The sequence below is a fragment of the Oncorhynchus nerka genome, linkage group LG15, assembly GCF_034236695.1.
Source record: "Oncorhynchus nerka isolate Pitt River linkage group LG15, Oner_Uvic_2.0, whole genome shotgun sequence".
NCBI lineage: Eukaryota > Metazoa > Chordata > Actinopteri > Salmoniformes > Salmonidae > Oncorhynchus > Oncorhynchus nerka.
In genome coordinates, this window is record NC_088410.1 from 88,574,816 (window position 1) to 88,600,093 (window position 25,278).

Sequence of the window (25,278 nt, forward strand, 5' to 3'; positions counted from 1 at the left end):
CCACCGGTTTGCTTCTGCTTCACTCATTTTTCCTGTTTTATACTATCGTAATGTTTCAGGTCCAGAGCCCTGTTGTTCAGAAATCACTTTGGAGTGCTTTAAAGCTCGCTGCAATGAAAAGGATGCAGGATGCTGGTTGGACAGCTGCCGCTGGTGCTGACAAGGAGAAGAAAAACAACAAGTGCTTTTCAAAATGGATCGTTTTCTGTGTGTGTGACAAATGTGGACATTCAATATGCTTTTTTCATTACACCACTGCTCTCAAGTTCATTCATGTCTGTAGTTGTCTGATGCTGGGAAATCTGTTGACCGAAATATACATTTCAAATGCAAGTCAAAACAATTTGAAATGAACAAAGTATATTATCTTGTTTTGATGTTACTGTTTAGCCACATTACTCACTTTATTAATGGAAAACATGTAAAATGCTTGTTTTGAACAGCCACCTTTGAGTCCATTCAACATAAATAAGTTCAAGTGTTTGTTCATAACATTGTTGTTTTTGCTTGTGCTGTTTTTATGTTCCTATATATGACATTTGTCAACATTGCATTGTTATTGACAGTGGTGTAAAGTACTTAAGTAAAAATACTTTAAGGTACTACTTAAGTAGTTTTTTGGTATCTGTACTTTACTTCACTATTTATATTTTTGACAACTTTTACTCCACTACATTCCTAAAGAAAATTATGGACTTTTAACTCCATACATTTCTAATGCTTAGCAGGACATGAAAATTGTTAAATTCTTGCACATATCAAGAGAACATCCCTAGTCATCCCTACTGCCTCTGATCTGGTGGAATCACTAAACACACATGCTTCATTTGTAAAGGATGTCTAAGTGATGGAGTGTGCCCCTGGCTATCCGTAAATGTAAAAAACAAGAAAATCGTGCTGTCTGTTTTGCTTAATATAAGAACATTTTAATTATTTATACATTTACTTTTGATACTTAAGTATATTTAAAACCAAATACGTCAAGAAATTTACTCAAGATAGATTTTACAGGGTGATTTTCACTTTTACTTGAGTCATTTTCTATTAACGTATCTTTACTTTTTGTATGATAATAATAATTGATGATGATAATTGAGTACTTTTTCCACCACTGGTAATTTATTACTATTTATATTACTACCAAATAAAATTATGCTAAAATGTGTTATAGTCATTTATTTGTATTTACGCAGATGGTCGTATTCTCCCTGATTTGTCAATAATCAGCTAAATCTGTCAAAAAGTGTAAAGACATTAATAATATACACGGACTGTAAAAAACATTAGGAACACCTGCTCTTTCCATGACATAGACTGATCAGGTGAATCCAGGTGAAAGCTATGATCCCTTATTGTCACTTGTTAAATCCACTTCAATCAGCGTAGATGAAGGGGAGGAGACAGGTTAAAGAAGGATTTTTAAGTCTTCAGACAATTGAGACGTGGATTGTACCTTTCAGAGGGTGAAGGGACAATAAAAAAAATGTAACTGCCTTTGAAGGAGGTATGGTAGTAGGTGCCAGGTGCACCGGTTTGTGTCAAGAACTGCGACGCTGCTTTTTTTTAGGGGGCCTATTGGCTAGGTTTGACATTACAATTGATGAAGTGATTAGTGATTTTTTTTAAAGCCATTGGCTAGGTTTGACATTACAATTGATGAAGTGATTAGTGATTTTTTTTAAAGCCATTGGCTAGGTTTGATATTACAATTGATGAAGCGATTAGTGATTTTTTTAAAGCCATTGGCTAGGTTTGATATTACAATTGATGAAGTGATTAGTGATTTTTTTTAAACCATTGGCTATGTTTGACATTACAATTGATTAAGTGATTAGTGATTTTTTTTTAAAGCCATTGGCTAGGTTTGACATTACAATTGATGAAGTGAAGTTAAAAAAGATAGATTTGAGATTTTTTTTAAATCATAAACAATAGGCTGAAATGAATGAAAAGTAGAGGCCTCCATAGCCTTGGGAGAGCTCTCGTTCTTCAGTCAAGAACTCCAGGCGGAACTGTGATGGCTGGGACACACGTAGATGGTTGTCAAAATTTAACGCACTCTCCATCATGTCAAATCAAAATCAAAAATTTTTGGTCACATACACATGTTTAGCAGATGTTATTGTGGGTGTAGCGAAATGCTTGTAATGCTCAGTAGTTGCCATAGTAGGATTATAGATTTGTGAACCATCGTAGAGTCCTCCAGAAATGACTAGTGTGTTGTCTGCTGCTCGGGATCGACCCACTGAAAATGCATTGAGTATAGTTAGAAAACTCATGTGACATACACTACAGTAGCACAAATGTGTCAGCTTGTAATACAATATTCATAAATGTATGAAACAATAACGAAATTAAAAGAATAACCTCCAACTGTGTGTGTACAGTGTTGACCAACATTATCTTTAATTCTCTCAGACTGTGTGTTCTAATATTGAAACAGCAGAAGCCTGTACATGTCCCGTTTTTTTTCTTCACAGTCACAAAGGAGTCACAACCCATGTTTTGACATTTTATTCAGGTATGCCTGCTGTGTATAATACCTTTGTATTAGCAAATGTTACAGCAAATGTGTATTTGACCGAGGTAGATACAACCTAAGAATTGCCCGCTCTTTCAGCCCACTAAAGAATTAGCATCATAATATTATATGAATATTTCGAAGATAAATACACAACACAGAGACAGGGGACGAGAAGTCAATAGAGTAGTAACGATCTATGGAAATAGTGTTTTTTCTGTAATAGGGAATTATCAATGGAAATAGTTGGTTTTCAGTTCAACATCTGTTAGGAATGTCAGTCCTGAACTCATGGTGTGGCACGTTCTCATTGGTCCAACCTGAAATAGGATAGAGTTTTATTGCAAGGAAATCTAATTGGTCAACCACGGGCTAGGGCTGGGTAAAAAACTCGATCCTGTCCCTCTGTTCACTGGAGAGAAACACATCAGCATCAGCATCACTGATGACAGGGGAGAATGACCATTTCCTTCCAAGAAGGATTTGTCCTATTTGAATAAACATATTTTCCTCCCCCTGATTTGCTTTGGGGTCTGTGTTATTGAAGAATAACATCAACTGCTAACAATAAGTAAACATGAGAGCTTGCAGAATCGAAAGAACCTGAACAATGCCTTCTGAAACGTAGTAGGGGGCAACTGAAAATATGAAGCACATACTGTATTTTATTAACATCATCTTTCCACTGTGTTTTTGGCCTTCTGTATACCCTACAGTGGAAGCTCATCAGAGGAGGAAGGGGAGGACCATCCTCCTCAGTGAATTTCATGTAAATAAAAATGGTAAAACATTTAAAAAGTTATCCTTTTTAGACTAAACTACATAAAATATTTTCACGTCACCGATTAATTGATTCAAACACACTTTTTTGGCAATGAAGGTCTACAGTAGCCTCAGCGGCACTCCGTAGGGTAGCACCATGGTGAAGCTGGTACATTTATTGAATACAAAACCTAGAAGGCTCAAGGTTCAATGTCCAGAGGACGTACTCCAACCTATCAGAGTTCTTGCAGCATGAACTGACATGTTGTCCACCCAATCAAAGGTTCCAAGAATGAATCTAGTACTGAAAGCAAAAACTACAGCTAGCTAGCACTGCAGTGCATAAAATGTGGTGAGTAGTTAACTCAAAGAGAGAGAAAAACAATAGTTGAACAGTTTTAAACAAATTAATCTCTTCCAAAATGAAGGAGAAGCAAGAGAGTGATAGAGAGAGGCTAGTTTAGCACACTCAAACACCCTGCTCAAAGACAGCTAGCTGGCTATGACTATCCAACACAACATTGGAACTCTTCCAAGTCAACGTTAGCTTTTGGTTTTACTAATTCATTGCCACTGGGGCCTGCCGGTGTAAGTGATAAACTGCTTACTGACTATACACTGTAATGTTTTTGTATGACTCTAGCGGGTTTAAAGATAAGTTAGTTATGTTAGCTACAGTGCTTTTTCCACATTTTATTACATGACAGCCTTTTTCTAAAATGGAATAAATCGTTTTTTCCCCCTCATCAATCTACGCACAATACCCCTGACATATTACATTTGCATAAGTATTCAGACCCTTTACTTAGTTCTTTGTTGAAGCACATTTGGCAGCAATTTCAGCCTTGAGTAAAGTCAAATCAAATTGTATTTGTCACATGTGCCGAATACAACAGGTGTAGAGTAGGTTTACCTTACAGTAAAGCCCTTAACCAACAATTATTTAAGAAGTTAAGAAAAAAAAGAAAAAAAAGTTAAGTAAAAGATAGATAAGTAAAACATTTAAAATTGAAAATAAAAGTAACATTTTGAGGATCTAAGGACCCATGCCAAATCTTTTCAGTCTCCTGAGGGGGAATAGGCTTTTTCATGCCATCTTCATGACTGTCTTGGTGTGTTTGGACCATGATAGTTTGGTGGTGATGTGGACACCAAAAAACTTGAAGCTCTCAACCTTTTCCACTACAGCCCTGTCGATGAGAATGGGGGCGTGCACGGTCCTCTTTTTCCTGTAGTCCACAATGGGGGTGGCAGGTAGGCTAGTGGTTAGAGCATTGGGCCAGTAACCAAAAGGTTGCTGGATAGAATCCCTGAACTGACAAAGTAAACATCTGTAGTTCTGCCCCAGAGCAAGGTAGTTAACCCACTGTTCCCTGGGCGCCGAAGACGTGGATGTCGATTATGACATCAGAGGTGTTGGGTTAAATGCGGAAGACCCATTTCAGTTGAAGGCATTCAGTTGTACAATTGACTAGGCATCCCCCCTTTTCCAATCATCTCCTTTGTCTTGATCACATTGAGGGAAAGGTTGTTTTTCTGGCATCACACAACCAGGTCTCTGACCTCCTCCCTATAGGTGTAACCGATGTGAAATGGTTAGCTAGTTAGCGGGATGTGTGCAGAGGGTCCCTGGTTCGAGCCCTGGATCTTTCCCTCGGTCGAGACTAGTCTCCCAGACGCTGCCGCTGAAAAACACAGAATGATGCTGCCACCACCATACTTCCTTCAGACATGACGCTTGGCATTCAGGCCAAAGAGTTCAATGTTGTTTTCATCAGACCAGAGAATCTTGTTTCTAATGGTCTGAGAGTCCTGTAAGTGCCTTTTGGCTAACTTCAAGCGGGGTGTCATGTGCCTTTTACTGAGGAGTGGCTCAAGGTGAGCTGAGGAGGCCTGATTGGTGGAGTGCTGCAGAGATGGTTGTCCTTCTTGAAGGTTCTTTTATCTCCACAGAGGAAGTCTGGAGCTCTGTCAGAGTGACCATATTTTCCGCCATTTTCTTCAAATCTGTCCACTACTGTCAACTACTTTTATACTTTTTGGCGAATGTAGTACAACTTCCGGAAACTTTTGGCATACTAAATATATCCATACTATGCTTCAATTTACATCACAAATAGTACAGTTATTGAGGTTAGTATTCAAACACAGCCATGGTCATTGGTCAGATTAACTGTGTAGGCTTACAGTCAGCAAATCAGAACTTTTTGCAGAGCAGTTAAGTTATTATTTAAAATAACTGGTGAAATAACTGGTGGTTGGGAGAGGGGGGAAAATATGTCTTTTTTGGATGTTTGCGTATGGTAGGCTGAACCTGCATGTCCAAGTCAGCTGCCAACAAATGCATTAGTAGCATACAGTTGTTGGTTGACCCAATTAATATTGTCACCTTTGTAAAGATGCATGTGAAGCATGCAAGATACAGTTGCATAACTGTTTCCCTCCAAACCCGTCTAGAAATAAGTGTGCATTTGCCTTGTCTAACTCATTGCCTTGTTTATGAAAACTTGACAATATAAAACAAAATCCCAAAAGAACAATCACAGATAAATCAAGCAAGCAAATAGGTACGCATTTCAGCACAATCTTTATATCCACAAAATTAATATTACATACTGTAAAATGTCTCATATCAGCCTAAAGTGCTGTAAACACAAAATAAATATGATTACATATGAACTGCATATGCTTATTTCTACTGACAATTAAGTTAGATTTACATTATTATATATTGTTTTATCTTAACACATGGTTGAAAAGTCCTACCTTACAACATGTGCTGTATACATTAAAATATTGCTTTACATTGCAGTACCCTTCCATGGCCTAGATCAGGGATGCTCAGCTACTATTTGAGAAGGTCTGGTGGCTGGATGGATACGGTCATTTATTGAGATAGTAACAAACCACCTCACAACACATGGGATCCTAAACTATTCACACCCCTCTTGTTGGTTTAGAGAACATTTTACAGTTTTAAAGCTCATTTCCTGCAATTCTACACATTTCGCCATGTCTTATGTGTGTTCATATGATACTTTAATGACTCTACAAAATCAATGGAGGCCCCCTGGGGGTCGAGGCACCTGGGCAAGTAATCTGGCTATGATAACTATAAGATTTAGATAGCTAGTTGATCAACTGTATCAACCTACATTATTACACACTTGGGGTTCCTTCTCTTAGTAATGAATTTCATTACAATAAAAGTAGAATGGAAAGGTAAGAGGAAAAATCGTTCTCTTGCAGAACTCCAGTTGACAGAGTGCATTTAGCTTGGTGGCAGCATCACATTTTAGTGACCTTCTCCACATCCTTCTCCACAATGTTAAACTGAGGGTCTTGGAATCCAGCGTTGTTTGATCCCTTATTCAGCTCTGACCCAGCCTTTTCATTTATCTCAGGTTCTGATGCCTGCAGAAGACACACAAAGACCACACCGGGAGCCAGTTAACACAGGCACAAAACATTTAATACAGCTGTAGGCCTACGGTATGAGAGAGAGAGAGAGAGGTGGGGTGAGGTGAAGTGGGGTGAAGTGGGGTGGGGGGAGAAGCTTTACCTCTGAGTCCTTGCCACAGCCAGCACAGAATAGATCACTTCTCCTTACAAAGAGATCTGAGCTTAGCTTTTCCTGCTTGCAGCCACCTGGACAGACAACACAGGGAGACGTCACGTTTAGGTAACTGCATAAAATATCAATTTGAACCAGCCAAAGTCATTATGCCTAGTGCCAGGAATTTTCCCTTTAACAGACCTGACCAGGAACAACTAGCCCCAGAGTTAAGAGCTTAGTGGTTAAGAGCTTTGGGCCAGTAACCAAAAGTTTGCTGGTATGAATCCTGAGCTGACTAGGTGAAAAATCTATCTTTGCCCTTGAGCAAGGCACTTGCCATCAGAGTGGCCAAGTGGCATAGGTCATGTAAGTGGCTCTGGATAAGAGTGTTTGCTAAATGACGTAAATGTCAAATGTAAAGTTTGTCCTGGTCAGGTCATGCAGTCAAAAAAAATAATAATATCATGCACTATGCTGTTAGGGTTGGATCTAAAGGAGGTAGCCTCACCTGTGATAGCGCTTACCACCAAGCCCACGATCACAGTCACCAAAGTGCCCAGAAGACAGAAGTACAAGTAGGACAGGGAGTACCAAGAGTCTGCCAGAGCCGGACGGTCACTGTAACAATAAGATGAAGAGTCAGACCTGAGCCCACACTAACACAGTAGCCTTGCGCTAACACATTAGCTTTGTTAAATCAAATCAAATCTTATTTGTCACTTACACGTTTAGCAGATGTTATTGCGGGTGTAGCAAAATGCTTGTGTTTCTAGCTCCAACAGTGCAGTAATATTTAACAACAATACACACAATCTAAAAGTAAAAGAATGGCATTAAGGACTAAATAAATATTAGGATGAGCAATGTCAGAGTGGCATCGACTAAAATACAGTAGAATAGAGTATACAGTATATAGATATGAGATGAGTAAAGCAAAAATATGTAAACATTATTAGAGTGACTAGTGTTCCATTATTAAAGAGGCCAGTGATTTCAAGTCTATGTATATGGAACAGCAGCGTCTAAGGTGCAGGGTTACGTAACCGGGTGGAAGACGCCTAGTGATGGCTAATTTAACAGTCTGATGGCTTTGAGATAGAAGCTGTTTTTCAGTCTCTCGTCCCCAGCTTTAATGCATCTGTACTGACCTTGCCTTCTGGATGAGAGCAGGGTTAACAGGCAGCGGCTTGGGTGGTTGTTGTCCTTGATTATCTTTTTGGCCATCCTGTGACATCAGGTGCTGTAGGTATACTGGAGGGTAGGTAGTTGATAGGTAGTTAGTAGGCCACGGTGATGCATTGGGAAGACCACACCCCCCTCTGGAGAGCCCTGCGGTTTCAGGTGGTGCAGTTGCCATACCAGGCGGTGATACAGCCGAACAGGATGCTCTCAATTGTGTATCTGTAAAAGTTTGTGAGGGTTTTAGGTGCCATGCAAAATGTCTTCAGCCTCCTGAGGATGAGGAGGCACTGTTGTGCCTTTATCACCACACTGCACACTGTCTGTGTGGGTGGACCATTTCAGATCGTCAGTGATGTGTACGCCGAGGGACTTGAAGCTTTTCACTTGCTCCACTGCAGTCCCGTTGATTTGGATAAGGGCGTGGCTCCCTCTGCTTTTTCCTGAAGTCCACGATCAGCTCCTTTGTTTTGTCAACCTTGAGTGAGAGGTTATTTTCCTGGTAATCAGGCCTACTATGGTTGTGTCGTCTGCAAACTTGATGATTGTGGCCACGCACTCATGGGTGAACAGGGAATACAGGAGGATGCTGTGTACGCACCCGTGTGGGGCTCCTGTGTAGAGGATCAGCGAAGAGGTGTCGTTTCCTACCTTCACCACCTGTGGGCGGCCCATCAGGAGGTCCAGGACCCAGTTGCAGAGTGTGGGGTTCAGACCCAGGGCCCCAAGCTTAATGATGAGCTTGGAGGGTACTATGGTGTTGAATGCTGAGATATAGTCAATGAACAGCATTCTTTCATAGGTATTTCTCTTGTCCAGATGGGATAGGGCAGTGTGCAGTGCGGTGGCATCATCTGTGGATCTATTGGGGTGATAAGAAAATTGAAGTGGGTCTACGGTGTCAGGTAAGGTAGAGGTGATATGATCCTTAACTAGCCTCTCAAAGCACTTCATGATGAGAGAAGTGAGTGCTACGGGGAGAAAGTAATTTATTTCAGTTACCTTTGCTTTTTTGGGAACAGGAACAATGGTGGACATCTTGAAGCAAGTGGGGACAGCAGACTGGGATAGGGAGAGATTGAATATGTCCTCAAACACTCAAGCCAGCTGGTCTAGGCCGGCAGCCTTGCAAGGGCTAACGCATAAATCTCTTACTCACTTCGGCCACAGAGAAGGAGAGCCCACAGTCCTTGATAGCAGTCCGTGTCGGTGGCACTGTGTTATCCTCAAAGCGGGCGAAGAAGGTGTTTAGCTTGTCCGGAAGCAAGACATCGGTGTCTGTGACGTGGCTGGTTTTCCCTTTGTAGTCTGTGGTTGTCTGTAGACCCTGCCACAGGCGTCTCATGTCTGAACGCTTTCAGTTTAACTGCCATCTATGCACGGTTAATGTAGGTTGTAATAGTCACAGTGGGTACAATATCTCCTATTTACTTCCTGATAAACTAAGTCACCATATCAGTATATTCGTCAATGTTATTCTCAGGAGGCTAACCGGAACATATCCCAGTCTAGGTGATCAAAGCAATCTTGAAACGTGGATTCCGATTTGTCAGACCAGTATTGAATAATCCTTAGCACGGATACTTCCTGTTTGAGTTTCTGCTGATAGGAAGGGAGGAGAAAAATGGAGTCGTGGTCAGAATTGCAGAAGGGAGGGCAGGGGAGGCCTTGTAGGCATCCCGGAAGTTGTAGTAGCAGTGGTCGAGTGTTTTATCAGAGCGAGTACTACAGTCAATGTGTTGATAGAACTTTGGTAGTGTTTTCCTCAAATTTGCTTTGTTAAAATCCCCAGTTACAATAAATGCGGCCTCAGGTTATGTGGTTTCCAGTTTGCTTAAAGTCCAGTGTAGTTCTTTGAGGGCCGTCGTGGTATCAGCTTGAGGGGGAATATACACGGCTGTGACTATAACTGAAGAGAATTCTCTTGGGAGGTAATACGGTCGGCATTTGATTGTGAGGTATCCTAGGTTGGGTGAACGAAAGGACTTGAGTTTCTGTATGTTATCACAATCACACCATTAGTGGTTAATCATGAAACATACACCCCAGCCTTTCTTCTTCCCGGAGAGTTCTTTAATCCTGTCGATGCTATATACTGAGAACCCAGCTAGCTGAGAACCCTGAGCTTGTTTAATTGATTGTCCAGAGACTGAACATTAGCAAATAATATACTTGGATGCGGTGGATGGTGTGCGCCTCCTGAGTCGGACTAGAAGTCCACTCCGAATACCTCTTCTCGTCGGCTGTGTTTTGGATCAGCCTCTGGAATCATTTAATTTGCCCTGGGGGGTACGAACAAAGAATCCAATTCGGTAAAGTCGTATTCCCGGTCGAAATGCTGGTGAGTTACCGCCACTCTGATATTAAAAAGTTATTTCCAGGTGTATGTAATAACACAAAACATTTCCTGGAATAATAATGTAAGAAATAACTAACAAAAAAATATATAGTACAAAGTTGCTTTGTAGCTAGAAGCAAAGCTGCCCTATCTGTCGGCACCATCTTGTGAAACCAGACTGACCGCTGCATTTGTCACGCCCTGACCTTAGAGAGCCTTTTTATGTCTCTATTTGGATGGGTCAGGGTGTGATTTGGGTGGGCATTCTATGTGTTGTATTTCTTTGTGTTTGGCCGAGTGTGGTTCCCAATCAGAGGCAGCTGTCTATCGTTGTCTCTGATTGGGAATCATACTTAGGTAGCCATTTTTCCCACCTATGTTATAGGATCTTGTTATTGTATTGTTGCTGTTGAGCGCTACAAGGCTGTACGTTTCGTTGGTTTTCTCTTTCTTGTTTTTCCTGGTTATCATTAAAGAATATGAGTAACCTACCTCACGCTGCATCTTGGTCTAATTCCACCAACGACGATTGTCACAGAAGATCCCACCACAAAAAGACCAAGCAGCGTTTTCTGGAGGAGTGGACATGAGAGGAGATACTGGAAGGCAAGGGACCCTGGGTGCAGGCTGGAGAATATCACATTTGTCGAGCTTGAGTGGGCCTTCAGCCAGGACTGATTGTGCCGGCTCAGCGCTCCTGGCCTCCGGTGCGTCTCTTCGGTCCAGGATATCCTGCGCCGGCTCTGCGCACTGTGTCTCCGGTGCGCTTTCACAGCCCAGTGCGTCCTGTGCCAACGCAACGCAGTTGCTGGGCTAGGGTGAGCATCCATCCAGGATGGGTTGTGCCAGCTCTGCGCTCGAGACCTCCAGTGCGTCTCCAGGGCACAGTACATCCTGTGCCAGCTCCACGAACGAAGCCTCCAGTGATGATCCATGGCACGGAGCCTCCAGGGGTGATCCATGGCACGGAGCCTGCAGTGATGATCCATGGCACGGAGCCTCCAGTGATGATCCATGGTACGGAGCCTGCAGTGATGATCCATGGCACGGAGCCTGCAGTGATGATCCATGGCACGGTGCCTGCAGTGATGATCCATGGCATGGAGCCTCCAGTGATGATCCATGGTACGGAGCCTCCAGTGATGATCCATGGCACGGAGCCTCCGGGGGTGATCCATGGCACGAAGCCTCCAGTGATGATCCATGGTACGGAGCCTCCAGTGATGATCCATGGCCCGGAGCCTCCAGTGATGATCCATGGTACGGAGCCTCCAGTGATGATCCATGGCCCGGAGCCTCCAGTGATGATCCATGGTACGGAGCCTCCAGTGATGATCCATGGCCCGGAGCCTCCAGTGATGATCCATGGTACGGAGCCTCCAGTGATGATCCATGGTACGGAGCCTCCAGTGATGATCCATGGCCCGGAGCCTCCAGTGATGATCCATGGCCCGGAGCCTGCAGTGAGGATCCATGGCACGAAGCCTCCAACGTCGGTCCCCTGTCCGGAGCCTCCGGCGACGGTCGCCAGTCCGGAGCCACCAGCAATGGTCCCCAGTCCGGGGCCTGTAACGAGGGTCCCCAGTCCGGGGCCTGCAGCGAGCGTCAACAGTCTGGGGCCTGCAGCGAGGGTCCCCAGCCCGGGGCCTACCACGAGGGTCCCCAGTCCGGGGACTGCAAAGAGGGTCGCCAGTCCGGGGTTGGTGACGAGGATCCCCGCACCAGAGCCACCACTGAGGATAGATGCCCACCCGGACCCTTCCCTATAGGTTCAGGTTTTGCGGCCAGGGGTCCGCAACTTTGGGGGGGTACTGTCACGCCCTGACCTTAGAGAGCCTTTTTACGTCTCTATTTGGTTTGGTCAGGGTGTGATTTGGGTGGGCATTCTATGTGTTGTATTTCTTTGTGTTTGGCCGAGTGTGGTTCCCAATCAGACTGTCTATCGTTGTCTCTGATTGGGAATCATACTTAGGTAGCCTTTTTCTCCACCTATTTTATAGGATCTTGTTCTTGTATTGTTGCTGTTGAGCCCTACAAGGCTGTATGTTTCGTTGGTTTTCTCTTTCTTGTTTTTCCTGGTTATCATTAAAGAATATGAGTAACCTACCTCACGCTGCATCTTCGGCTAATTCCACCAACAACAATCGTCACAGCATTGACGTTTTCAATCAGTGAAACAGAATGTGAGCTCACAAGATCAGGCTGGTTCATAGTTAGCTATAAGCAACATAGGACTCTAGAATAAAATTGTGCACTATATGTGGAATAGGGTGACTTTGAAGACAGTGATTATAGAGTGACCGTGAGTAACTCACTCAGGCAGAGGGGTCATTGTTACTGCACTGGTCCATGGGGCCAGGGTGGTGTAGTCCAGGTCCTGTGTGCGGTTACAGCCTGCCACACTGATTGGCAGGGGGTTGGTTTTATCAGCTAAGGGTGGGTATCTCTGAGCTCCAATCCCCACCCACAGGGTAATAACAAGGCCCACAATCAGCCCTGTGAGTCCCCCCTGCAATGCACAAGGAAGCCGTCTCAGTCTCACCCATAAAGATACATTACATTTCTATGTCATTATATTGTCTAGCGTTGTTTTGTATTCAACAACCAAAATCTTTTCATGTCAGAACATTTATAGTGTTACTGGTTAGTAATATATCTTTGAGTAAATTAGTAAATCATTCTTTAAGTATGAATAATGAAAGTGATATGAATAAGATGTGGGATACCTACTGTTGAGTTTGCTGTGCGCCAGAACATGCCTAAGAGGTAAAGCCCAAGAAGAGGGCCACTGATCATTCCAAATATGGACAGGGCTGCCTGAAAAGAGAAAACGTTAGAGACATAAAGTAGAAGTGACAACTACGAGACAGCAGGTGGCGATACGGAGTCACTTCTGATGATAGTTTTCCTACCTGCAGAATGCTCCCCATCAGTGAAGCTATTGCAGCCATCCCAATGCACAAAAATCCGAAGAAAACACCTGGAATAGGTGCAAAGGTAATTAAATATTCCATACACATTTCAAGATTATAAATATATTTCAATGCAAAGTATTTTTCCATGCAAAGTATTGACATATAATGTACATACCTCGGCAAATGTCAAACTGACCTTTATTTGTGTGACATTACTATTTGAATGAACCCACATATACACAGTGTTTTGTGTGAAACTCACTGAGGCCCATGTTCATCCAGGTCACCTGTTTATCTGTCAGGTTTTTGTACATTGGCCTGATGAAGTCCTCCACAGTGACAGCCACCAGCGCATTGATGCTGGAGGACACAGTACTGAAACAGACGCAATGACAATAGATGAGGCAAAGAGAAAGAGGAGGAATTGCCCTTTGTCTCCAGGGAACTCATGCATAAACACATTCATTGGTAGGTTAGTTGTAAAAGTAGTGGAAGATTGCATGCATTTGTTAGTGTATACCTGCTATACACAATAGGCGGACCACGGTCTGGTTCCGGATCCAGAACGGGGAGGGGTTGCGAGGTAGGGGTTTGTTACTATGCTGATAAGTGACTATATCTATCCAGATCTTTGCCACCTGGAAGATTTGTGTCAGCGGACCTTGTCTATTTGGGTTCCCCTGGAGAATACTCACCTCAGTGTACCACTGTATGCTGCCGCAACAAACAACCCAGGGACTCCAGGATAGGCTGCCAGGATGTCCATTACCAGGTATGGAAGCAGCTTGTTTACACACACACACAACACACACTATTAATCACACACACAGTCCTGTCCAATTCACACATACATATTAATACACACGTGTACATGTGTGAAATAGGACAAATATAAGCACCCACCCACTAGCATTCAATAACACTGCCATAGTGCAGCCCTGTCCATGCCTGTGTAAGAGCCATAGCTGTGTTACATTTACTGACCTGATCAAGTGCCCCTACATCACCATTGGTGAGTGGATCACAGTTCTTGTAAATGGAGTACATGGTGAGGCCGGAGAACACTGCTAAGCTCACAGTCACCCAGAGACCAATCATATTCACATACAGTGACCTGAGGGTTTTAAAAAAAGCCAACATGGAACAAACACTCATATTGCTATTCTTCATTCACAGCTTTTCCTGTATGTTATGACTGTGGAAGGTAGGAGTGCCACTCACAGTTTGGCTTGAGTTAGGGTTTTGCAGGAGATGTAACGCTGCACCTGTGACTGATTGATGGAGTAGATGGACGCCCACATCACACTGCCACCAACCACGATCGTCCAGAATGTGTGACGCTTCAAAGGGTCTGGATCAAAACTGCATTAGAAGGTATTAAAGTGAAAATTCTCAGCTAACTATAGGGAGTCATACTGTGGTGGTAATTAATCCCTGCATGACGTGTGGACATTTTACTTACTCAAAAAGGTTGAGCCTGCCTCCTTGGTAACAGTCATCCCAGATCTTCCCCAGACCTCCCTGGATGACAGCCCCCCTGGCGATGACGGCCACGAAGCCTGCTAACATGATCACCATCTGGAACACGTCTGTCCATATGACCGCCTTCAGACCTCCCTGAGAACCACAATGCAACATGGAGTCAGGGGAAGGAAGGTATGCTGCAACCTCATGTGCACCAAAGAGGTTTGTTCATGTGTAGGTTTAAGTGTGTTCCCTGACCCTGTGACCTGACCAGGAAAGAACTGGACCCTACAGTCGTAATTGCCCATAACTGGGGCTGAGACTTTTCCCTGCATGAATATGTCATGGGTTCAGGAAAAACATCTGGCCCTGGACAAAGATTCTTTCTGTAATGAGTCCGAAGCGAAGGATATACTGCTTTGTTGAGACAAGGCCCAAATCCCTGTCATCTGCGTGAAGTAAAGACAGAGAAAATGGGGGGAGGAGGGCGGGGTGCTTTGTAAGAATTAGCTGTCGAGTAGGTAAACCACCGCTACCACCACTACCCTCCAAATTATTGGCCAATGTGCAGTCATTGGAAAACCAACTGGACGATCTACGATTAAGACTATCTTACCAACGGGACAATAAAAACTGTAATATTTTATGTTTCACAGAGACGTGGTTAAACGACGAAAAGGTTAATATAGAGCTGGCTGGCTTCTCCCTGTGTCACGTCTGCTCCTGCTCCTCCCCTCCGGCGTATGATGTCACCAGAGTACTAACCACTGGTCCTGGGATTCATCATTACGCATAGCTGACACTCATTATTACGAACACCTATGAATCATTACACCTTGCATCAGCAGGACAGAGCAGATATGTCTGGTAAGACACGGGGCGGGGGTGTGTGTCTATTTGACAATAACTGCTGGTGCGCGATTTCTAATATTAAAGAAGTCTCGAGTAATTGTAAGCCTGAGGTAGAGTATCTCATGATAAACTGTAAACCACACTATCTACCAAGAGAGTTCTCATCTATATTATTCATAGCCGTCTATTTACCACAAACCAATGCTGGCACTAAGACCACGATCCGTATAAGGCCATAAGCAAACAAGAAAATGCTCATCCAGAAGTGGCGCTCCTAGTGGCAGGGGACTTTAATGCATGCAAACTAAAATCCGTTTTACCTCATTTCTACCAGCATGTCACATGTGATAGCATAGACTGGAAAATGTTCCAGGATTCATCCAATGACATTGAGGAGTATACCACCTCAGCTTCATCAATAAGTGCATCGACAACATCGACCCCACAGTGACCATACGTACATATCCCAACCAGAAGCCATGGATTACAGACAACATTCGCACAAAGCTAAAGGCTAGAGCTGCTACTTTCAAGGAGCGGGACACTAATCCGGACACTTATAAGAAATCCTGCTATGCCCTCACACGAAAAATCAAACAGGCAAAGTGTCAATTCAGGACAAAGATTGAATCCTACTACACCGGCTCTGACGCTAGTAGGATGTGTAGAGGCTTGCAAACTATTACAGACTGCAAAGGGAAACCCAGACGTGAGTTGCCCAGTGATGCGAGCCTACCAGATGAGATAAATGCCTTGTATGCTCGCTTCGAGGCATGCAACACTGAAGCATGTAAGAGAGCACCAGCTGTTCCGGACGACTGTGTGATCACGCTCTCCGTAGACAATGTGAGTAAGATCTTTAAACAGGTCAACATTCACAAAGCCATGGGGCCAGACGGATTACCAGGACGTGTACTCAAAGCAATCGCAGACCAACTGGCAAGTGTCTTCACTGACATTTTCAACCTCGCCCTGACCGAGTCTGTAACATCTACATGTTTCAAACAGACCACCATAGTCCCTGTTCACAAGATAGAGAAGCTAACATGCCTAAATGATTACTGCCCTGTAGCACTCACGTTGGTAGCCATGAAGTGCTTTGAAAGGCTGGTCATGGCTCACATCAACACCCTAGACCCACTCCAAACAGATCCACATATGACGCAATCTCAATCGCACTCCACACTGCCCTTCCCCATCTGGACAAAAGGACCACCTATGTGAGAATGCTGTTCCTTGACTACAGCTCAGTGTTCAACACCATTGTACCCTCAAAGCTCATCACTAAGCTAAGGACTCTGTTACTAAACACCTCCCTCTGCAACTGGATCCTGGACTTCCTAACGGGCCACCCCCAGGTGGTAAGGGTAGACAACAGCACATCTGTCACACTGATCCTCAACACTGGGGCCCCTCAGGGTGCCTGCTTAGTCCCCTCCTGTACTCTCTGATCACCCACGACTGCGTGGCCAAGCGCGACTCCAACACCATCATTAAGTTTGTTGACAACACAACTGTGGTAGGCCTGATCACCGACAATGATGAGACAGCCTATTGGGAAGAGGTCAAAGACCTGGCATTGTGGTGCCAGGAAAACAACTTCTCCCTCAATGTGAGCAAGACAGAGGAGCTAATCGTGGACTATAGGAAAAGGAGGGCCAAACAGGCCCGCATTAACATCAACAGGGCTGTAATGTAGGGGGTTGAGCATTTCAAGTTCCTTGGTGTCCACATCAACAACAAACTTTCATGGTCCAAAGACAGGCACGGCGACACCTTTTCTCCCTCAGCAGACTGAAACGATTTGGCATGGTTCCCCATATCCTGCACCATCGAGAGCATCCTGACCGGTTGCATCACCGCCTGGTATGGCCAAGCTTCCTGACGTCCGGGACCTATATACTAGGCGGTGTCAGAGGAAGGTCCAAAAATTGTCAAGACTCCAGTCACCCAAGTCATAGACAGTTTTTTCTGCTACTGCACGGCAAGCGGTACCAGAGCGCCAAGTCTAGGACCAAAGGCTCCTTAACAGCTTCTACCCCCAAGCCATAAGACTGCTGAACAATTAATCAAATGGCCACCTGGACTATTTACATTGACCCCTCCCTTTGTTTTTACACTGATGCTATTCACTGTTTATTATCTATGCATTATCTATGTCACTTTACAAATTACCTCGACTAACCTGTACCCCCGTGCATTGACTCGGTACCCCCTATATACTATATAGCCCCCTTCTGAAAAAACCTACACTCGATCCCTCCGATGTCAACAACTACAGACCAGTATCCCTTCTTTCTTTTCTCTCCAAAACTCTTGAACGTGCCGTCCTTGGCCAGCTCTCCCGCTATCTCTCTCAGAATTACCTTCTTGATCCAAATCAGTCAGGTTTCAAGACTAGTCATTCAACTGAGACTGCTCTTCTCTGTATCACGGAGGCGCTCCGCACTGCTAAAGCTAACTCTCTCTCCTCTGCTCTCATCCTTCTAGACCTATCGGCTGCCTTCGATACTGTGAACCATCAGATCCTCCTCTCCACCCTCTCCGAGTTGGGCATCTCCGGCGCGGCCCACGCTTGGATTGCGTCCTACCTGACAGGTCGCTCCTACCAGGTGGCGTGGCGAGAATCCGTCTCCACACCACGTGCTCTCACCACTGGTGTCCCCCAGGGCTCTGTTCTAGGCCCTCTCCTATTCTCGCTATACACCAAGTCACTTGGCTCTGTCATAACCTCACATGGTCTCTCCTATCATTGCTATGCAGACGACACACAATTAATCTTCTCCTTTCCCCCTTCTGATGACCAGGTGGCGAATCGCATCTCTGCATGTCTGGCAGACATATCAGTGTGGATGACGGATCACCACCTCAAGCTGAACCTCGGCAAGACGGAGCTGCTCTTCCTCCCGGGAAGGACTGCCCGTTCCATGATCTCGCCATCACGGTTGACAACTCCATTGTGTCCTCCTCCCAGAGCGCTAAGAACCTTGGCGTGATCCTGGACAACACCCTGTCGTTCTCAACTAACATCAAGGCGGTGGCCCGTTCCTGTAGGTTCATGCTCTACAACATCCGCAGAGTACGACCCTGCCTCACACAGGAAGCGGCGCAGGTCCTAATCCAGGCACTTGTCATCTCCCGTCTGGATTACTGCAACTCGCTGTTGGCTGGGCTCCCTGCCTGTGCCATTAAACCCCTACAACTCATCCAGAACGCCGCAGCCCGTCTGGTGTTCAACCTTCCCAAGTTCTCTCACGTCACCCCGCTCCTCCGCTCTCTCCACTGGCTTCCAGTTGAAGCTCGCATCCGCTACAAGACCATGGTGCTTGCCTACGAAGCTGTGAGGGGAACGGCACCTCAGTACCTCCAGGCTCTGATCAGGCCCTACACCCAAACAAGGGCACTGCGTTCATCCACCTCTGGCCTGCTCGCCTCCCTACCACTGAGGAAGTACAGTTCCCGCTCAGCCCAGTCAAAACTGTTCGCTGCTCTGGCCCCCCAAAGGTGGAACAAACTCCCTCACGACGCCAGGACAGCGGAGTCAATCACCACCTTCCGGAGACACCTGAAACCCCACCTCTTTAAGGAATACCTAGGATAGGATAAAGTAATCCCTCTCACCCCCCCCCCCTTAAAAGATTTAGATGCACTACTGTTCCACTGGATGTCATAAGGTGAATGCACCAATTTGTAAGTCGCTCTGGATAAGAGCGTCTGCTAAATGACTTAAATGTATTATTATGAAATTTTATTTTTTTCCTTCTGGATGTAATTATTTTTTTTTTACTTTAGTTTATTTAGTAGATATTTCTTAACTCTATTTCTTATTGGTTAAGGGCTTGTAAGTAAGCATTTCAGGGCTTCTAAGTAAGCATAAGGTTGTATTCGGCGCATGTGACAATACAATTTGACAACCTTGGGTTGTGCCGTGGCGGAGATCTTTGTGGGCTATACTCGGCCTTGTCTCAGGATGGTAAGTTGGTGGTTGAAGATATCCCTCTAGTGGTGTGGGGGCTGTGCTTTGGCAAAGTGGGTGGGGTTATATCCTTCCTGTTTGGCCCATCCGGGGGTATCATCGGATGTGGCCACAGTGTCTCCTGACCCCTCCTGTCTCAGCCTACAGTATTTATGCTGCAGTAGTTGTGTCGTGTCGGGGGGATAGAGTCAGTTTGTTATATCTGGACTACTTCTCCTGTCTTATCCGGTGTCCTGTGTGAATTTAAGTATGCTCTCTTTAATTCTCTCTCTCTTTCTCTCTTTCTTTCTCTCTCTCAGAGGACCCTAGGACCATGCCTCAGGACTACCTGGCATGATGACTCCTTGCTGTCCCCAGTCCACCTGGCCGTGCTGCTGCTCCAGTTTCAACTGTTCTGCCTGCGGCTATGGAATCCTGACCTGCTCACCAGACGTGCTTCCTGTCCCAGACCTATTATTTGACCATGCTGGTCATTTATGAACATTTGAACATCTTGGCCATGTTCTGTTATAATCTCCACCCGGCACAGCCAGAAGAGGACTGGCCACCCCTCATAGCCTGGTTCCTCTCTAGGTTTCTTCCTAGGTTTTGGCCTTTCTAGGGAATTTTTCCTAGCCAACGTGCTTCAACACCTGCATTTCTTGCTGTTTGGGGTTTTAGGCTGGGTTTCTGTACAGCACTTTGAGATATCAGCTGATGTACGAAGGGCTATATAAATACATTTGATTTGATTTGATTTGATTTAATGTCTACTTGTTAAATGTTGTTAAATTCTTATTGTAAATGCAATTGTTTGTAATATAGTTTAAGCTCTGTGTTGACCCGAGCAAGATTGGGATCCTAATAAATATTCAATATTAAAATATGTATTGTCATAGCGTGAAGGAGTTGATTGCTGATTGGTGAGTGAGATCTGATGAACCACTGACCAGGGTGCAGTAGATGATGCACACCACCCCAGTGGCCACCAGCACTCCCCAGAGGTTCAGCCCTGTGACTGAAACACACACAAGTACAGACCCATTTACACAGCTTTTCCAAATAATACTAATAATACTGTTTCCATGACCTGAAACAAATAGATAAACGCAACATGTAAAGTCTTGGTCAGATCTTTCAGGAGCTGAAATAAAAGCTCCCAAAAATGTTCAATATGCTCGAAAAGCACCCACAAATTTGCTTCCATCCCTGTTAGTGAGCATTTCTTCTTTGCCAAGATAATCCATCCACCTGACAGGTGTAGCATATCAAGAAGCTGATTAAACAGCATGTTCCTTATACAGGTACACCTTGTGCTCTGGACAATAAGAGGCCACTCCAAGTGCAGTTTTGTCAAACAACACAATGCCACAGATCAGGGAGTGTTAAATTGGTATGGTGGCTGCAGGAATGTCCACCAGAGCTGTTGCCAGATTATTTAATTGTAATTTCTCTACCATAAACTGCCTTCAACATAATTTTAGGGAATTTGGCTTTTACATCCAACCAGCCTCACAACCACAGACCACGTGTGTTGCGTTATGTGGGCGAGCAGTTCGCTATTGTCAACATCATGAACAGTGTGCCCCATGGTGGTGGGGTTATGGTATGGGCAGTCATAAGCTACGGACAACGAACACAATTGCATTTTATCGATGGGAGGCCCATTCTTTTTAAGGTATCTGTGACCAACAGATGCATATCAGTATTCTCAGTCATGTCCACATCAATAGATTAGGGCCTAATGAATTTATTTCAATTGACTGTTATCCTTATGAACTGTAACTCAGTAAAATCTTTGAAATTGCTGCATGTTGCGTTTATATTTTTGTTCAGTATAGATACATATGAATTCCCTGTGATATTATCACTTAGCCTAACGACATCTGCATATCCTCTTTCGTGCTGCATCAATTGGTAAGCAACTAGACAATACCTTTATTGGCAGGTCACAGACCAATTTAATTAGCTAAAGATTTATCAGCAGTTTGGTCCAGAGATTGACCTTCTGTCAACAGTCAGATAATAATATTATTTTGATTCATTAAAGGACATTACAGAGATACTTTGCATATGACTTACTTTGATTGAGAGCAAGAGCTGGGGCGTAGATGACCATACCAGTGTACAGGGCCTGAAACAAAATCCGCCATTAGTTGATGGATGTAAACATATGCTTGATGCACATTCATAAAGCGGAATGTTTACCTTAGATGCCCAGATGGCTTCCTGAAATCAGGCAATGGAAAAAAGGACAAGGACAAATGTTGCCATTTTCTGTAGTTAATGCATTATTGAGATTTTTGTTTCCACCATATCCTTTGGAAAACATTAGCTTCATTAAGATCTGCTCTTTTGCCCCATTTTCATGATGTTAACTGAATATTTACCGTTTGTATGATGTACATGGTGGTCCCGATCACCCGAATCAACTTGTTGAAACGCATCTCCAGATACTAGAGAGAAAATAAACATTTCAGTCAAACCTGGCCTGATTTCATTGGCTTTTTACACTTGTAAATATTTTTTCCTAGTCAGGAGGTGATGATGAAGAAAGATTCATAGACTTTTCAGTAGTCTGTCTATCTGCAGGTCTACATCTGTTTTGATCAAGACATAAATGGTTGCAGGTTGATGTTTATTGGGATGAATCTTGTCCTGGAGGCAGATCTGAGCGATATCCACTGGATGTGCCAGCTGCAGCCAAAATTGGCTATATATATTGTAAAAAATTGTGAAAACAAACATTTGCTTTTTTTAAAAATTCTTAATTTAAGGTTAGCATTAGGCATAAGGTTAGCAGTGTGGTAAAGGTTATTTTTAGGTTTAAAATCAGATTTTATGACTTTGTGTCAATTGCCAGCCAGTGATTACCCTGCAGAGCTGCCTCCAGTACATGACTCATCCCAATAAATGCCAACCTGCTAAATGGTTGCTTGGTGCACAAAACTAATTAAATACCTGTAATTACTTTTATAGCAACTAGTCACATATTTTTAGGAGGTAAAGTCCCCAGATGCTGAATGTAACAGATGTAACATCTTGGCACCCCTCCTGGATTAGATTGTTTTCACGGATCACTGATTAATTATTAGTTACATTACAACTGCTGGCGCAGCGGTCTAAGGCTGCATTACTACAGATCCTGGTTCGATACCGGGCTGTGTCGCAGCCGGCCGTGCCCGAGAGACCCATGAGGGGACACACAATTGCCCCAGTGTCGTCCGGCTTAAGGGAGGGTTTGGCCGGCATGTCCTTGTCCCATCGCGCTCTAGCGACTCCTGTGGCAGGCTGGACGCATGGACGCTGACACAGTCGCCAGGCGTACAGTGTTTCCTCCGACACATTGGTGCGGCTGGCTTCCGGGTTAAGTATGCATTGTGTCAAGAAACAGCGGGGCTTGGCGGGGTTGTGTTTCGGAGGACGCACGGCTCTCGACCTTCATCTCTGCCGAATCCGTATGGGAGTTGCAGCGATGGGACAAGACCGTAACTACCAAATGGGGAGAAAAAGGGGTAAAAAAACAGACAAATAACAAAAAAATACAACTGCTGGACATTTTAGAGCAAACCCTCTCATCTTCACCCCCCTAGCTATCATCTTAATTCATACCCCTATAACTTTATCTCAATCCACCTTGCTTGCACTTGCTGTTTGACCGATAGGAATCATCAAGCTATTTGCACCTCAAATGTTGTAATGTATTTGACATACTGTGGATGTATTTGACCCAGGTGGGTCTGACCCAGCCTGGTATATCTTACAGTACCTCGTAGGTGCTGGTGATGCCCAGGCGGTAGAAGAGAGGGACGAAGATTTCAGCGGTGATGATGGACATGATGGCATAGGAGATGCCAAATATCCAGAAGGTCGCCCCAAACCGATAGGCCTCTGCTGGAGTGCCGATCACGGTGATGCCAGACATGAAGCTGGCAGTGAGGGACATGGCGACGGGCACCGCTGTCATCTGACGGCCCCCCAGCAGAAACTCATCGCTGCTGGTGTTCTTGCGGCCCCGGATGGCTTGGAACAGGCCGATGCCGGCCGCCCCCAGTACTGTCCCCACAAACACCACATAGTCCCACACAGAGAACGAGGCCACTGGGCCCCCTGTACCCGTCGTCATGGTTAATGAGTACAGAAGAGATCCCTCCGGCAGAGACCAACACTTATCTAATCTTCACTATCTAACCACTTTCACCCACTGGTCGCCACTTAGATCTTACAGGTTGAATGTTAGGCAATATTGCTAATGTTTAATTTCCTTTCTTTCCAATGCACACTATTTTTCCTATTTACAATTTAATCAGATAAATGGTATGTGAATTATAGAACAGGTGTAGCATTGATATTTAACTTTCTCTAAGTAGAAAAGGAATGTTTGATTTGATCAAGAATGTCAAAATAAATCAATTTTGTTCAAATTGAGTCCAAACGTTTTTCAGTATTCCAAGAAACAAAACAATAGCAAATAAATTCTCAGTCAACTAGATAAGCACCTCAGAAATGTATTAATGCAGATAACATGTTTGGATTATCGCAGTTCTTTGACACTTACAATAGACATCCACAATTGAAAGAAACATCCTTATTCAAACGTCTGAGAATTCCAAGAACAAATGTCCAATATTCCTATTTGTTAAGTCTTCCGTACTTGTTGAGGTTGAATAAAGTTGAGAATTACTAGAAATGCATCCTCCTGTTTAGCAAGACTTCCTTGTGTGGTCCCCTTATCTTAACAAAAGCATGGAAGAACACACTCTTGGTGTCGGCTAACCATAAACACACCTTTAGTTAATCATCACCCAAGGACAAAATATACAGAATTCACTGCACTGCCTACCAAGATTCTAAAACGGAATGATCATTATATCTGACTTGATGAAGTGTGTTTGGCCCGCCTTCCGATCTACCATTAAATAGAACAGTTGGTATAGTTCTAGAGGTAGAACACCATGTATGGTCTGCCTGACACAGTTGTGACTTTCAAAAGCATGAAAAGGGTTCTGCAACAAGAAATCCTCCAGTACTTATGGACTCCAAGACCGGATTGCTCAACATTTGACTGATTAGACGTTCCAGAGAAGCAAAGTCATCTTTGAGAAAAATAATGCAGTCATAAATCAGCCATAAAACATAGTCATAGATCAGCCATAAATAAGTCATTCCATTCCATTGCACGAGTCAGTAGGTTGGAAAAACAATTATAGTACATATAGATATAAGCACTTGTAGAAAGAGAAGATAATGTCCAGTTTTTAGGAACATGTGGATACTGAATCACTCAAGGACTCAAACTATAATGTTCCTATCCACAGATTGTATTTATTTCAGTAACATTTGTTTTAGTGTGAAATGTTGGATAGGGCACCATCAAAAAAAAGTCCTCTCAGTTATAACCTTACACGAATATGAGAGAGAGGGATAATCCTCTCTACAATCATTAACTTCAAATGAAAACACTTGGAGATAAGGGACCATCCAGGATTGGTGTAAAACTGTTGGACGGATGGATATCTGTTCCCATCGATGCAGTAGATTATTACATGTTCTGGAAGGCAGCATAGAGGGCTTACTGCATGCCAATCAAGCATGTAGATTTTACAGTTGGGTTACGTTTAATTAAGATTGTGTAAAAAGAAAACAAGGACATTGGCATTTGGACATTGGGACAGACAAGAAGACTTGGTATAATATGAAAGATTTCAGATGAAAATAAGCCTGATAGAACAGGGA

General features: G+C 44.0%; 1 protein-coding gene across 2 annotated transcripts; it reads right to left on the reverse strand.

Moving 5' to 3' along the window:
- Nucleotides 1–5,851: 5,851 nt before the first annotated feature.
- Nucleotides 5,852–24,359, reverse strand: LOC115118262 (sodium-coupled monocarboxylate transporter 1-like). 2 transcript variants are annotated; one of them, XM_029646840.2, is made up of 15 exons: nt 23,312–24,331; nt 21,933–21,998; nt 21,625–21,676; nt 20,493–20,560; nt 14,734–14,888; nt 14,493–14,633; nt 14,256–14,385; nt 13,967–14,055; nt 13,534–13,646; nt 13,269–13,336; nt 13,087–13,173; nt 12,672–12,865; nt 7,348–7,457; nt 6,846–6,931; nt 5,852–6,697 (listed from the first exon to the last, which is right to left on the reverse strand). In XM_029646840.2, the coding sequence occupies exons 1-15, from the start codon at nt 23,666–23,668 to the stop codon at nt 6,572–6,574; spliced, it is 1,842 nt and encodes a 613-aa protein (XP_029502700.1). In that variant the 5' UTR covers nt 23,669–24,331; the 3' UTR covers nt 5,852–6,571. The 2 variants fall into 2 exon arrangements, with proteins under 2 accessions (XP_029502700.1, XP_064858074.1); XM_065002002.1 differs by lacking the exons at nt 5,852–6,697; nt 6,846–6,931; nt 7,348–7,457 and adding an exon at nt 7,988–8,880 and having other exon boundaries at nt 23,312–24,359.
- Nucleotides 24,360–25,278: the final 919 nt, after the last annotated feature.

Bases quoted from the DNA above. Each gene is read 5' to 3' on its own strand.
- LOC115118262 (XM_065002002.1), bottom strand. From the start codon at position 23,668: ATGACGACGGGTACAGGGGGCCCAGTGGCCTCGTTCTCTGTGTGGGAC. The intron at 20,561-21,624 runs GTAAGTCATATG...TGTGTGTTTCAG, and splicing joins AGCTCTTGCTCTCAATCAAA to TCACAGGGCTGAACCTCTGG. The intron at 13,337-13,533 runs GTGAGTTTCACA...CACCTATTCCAG, and splicing joins CTGGATGAACATGGGCCTCA to GTGTTTTCTTCGGATTTTTG.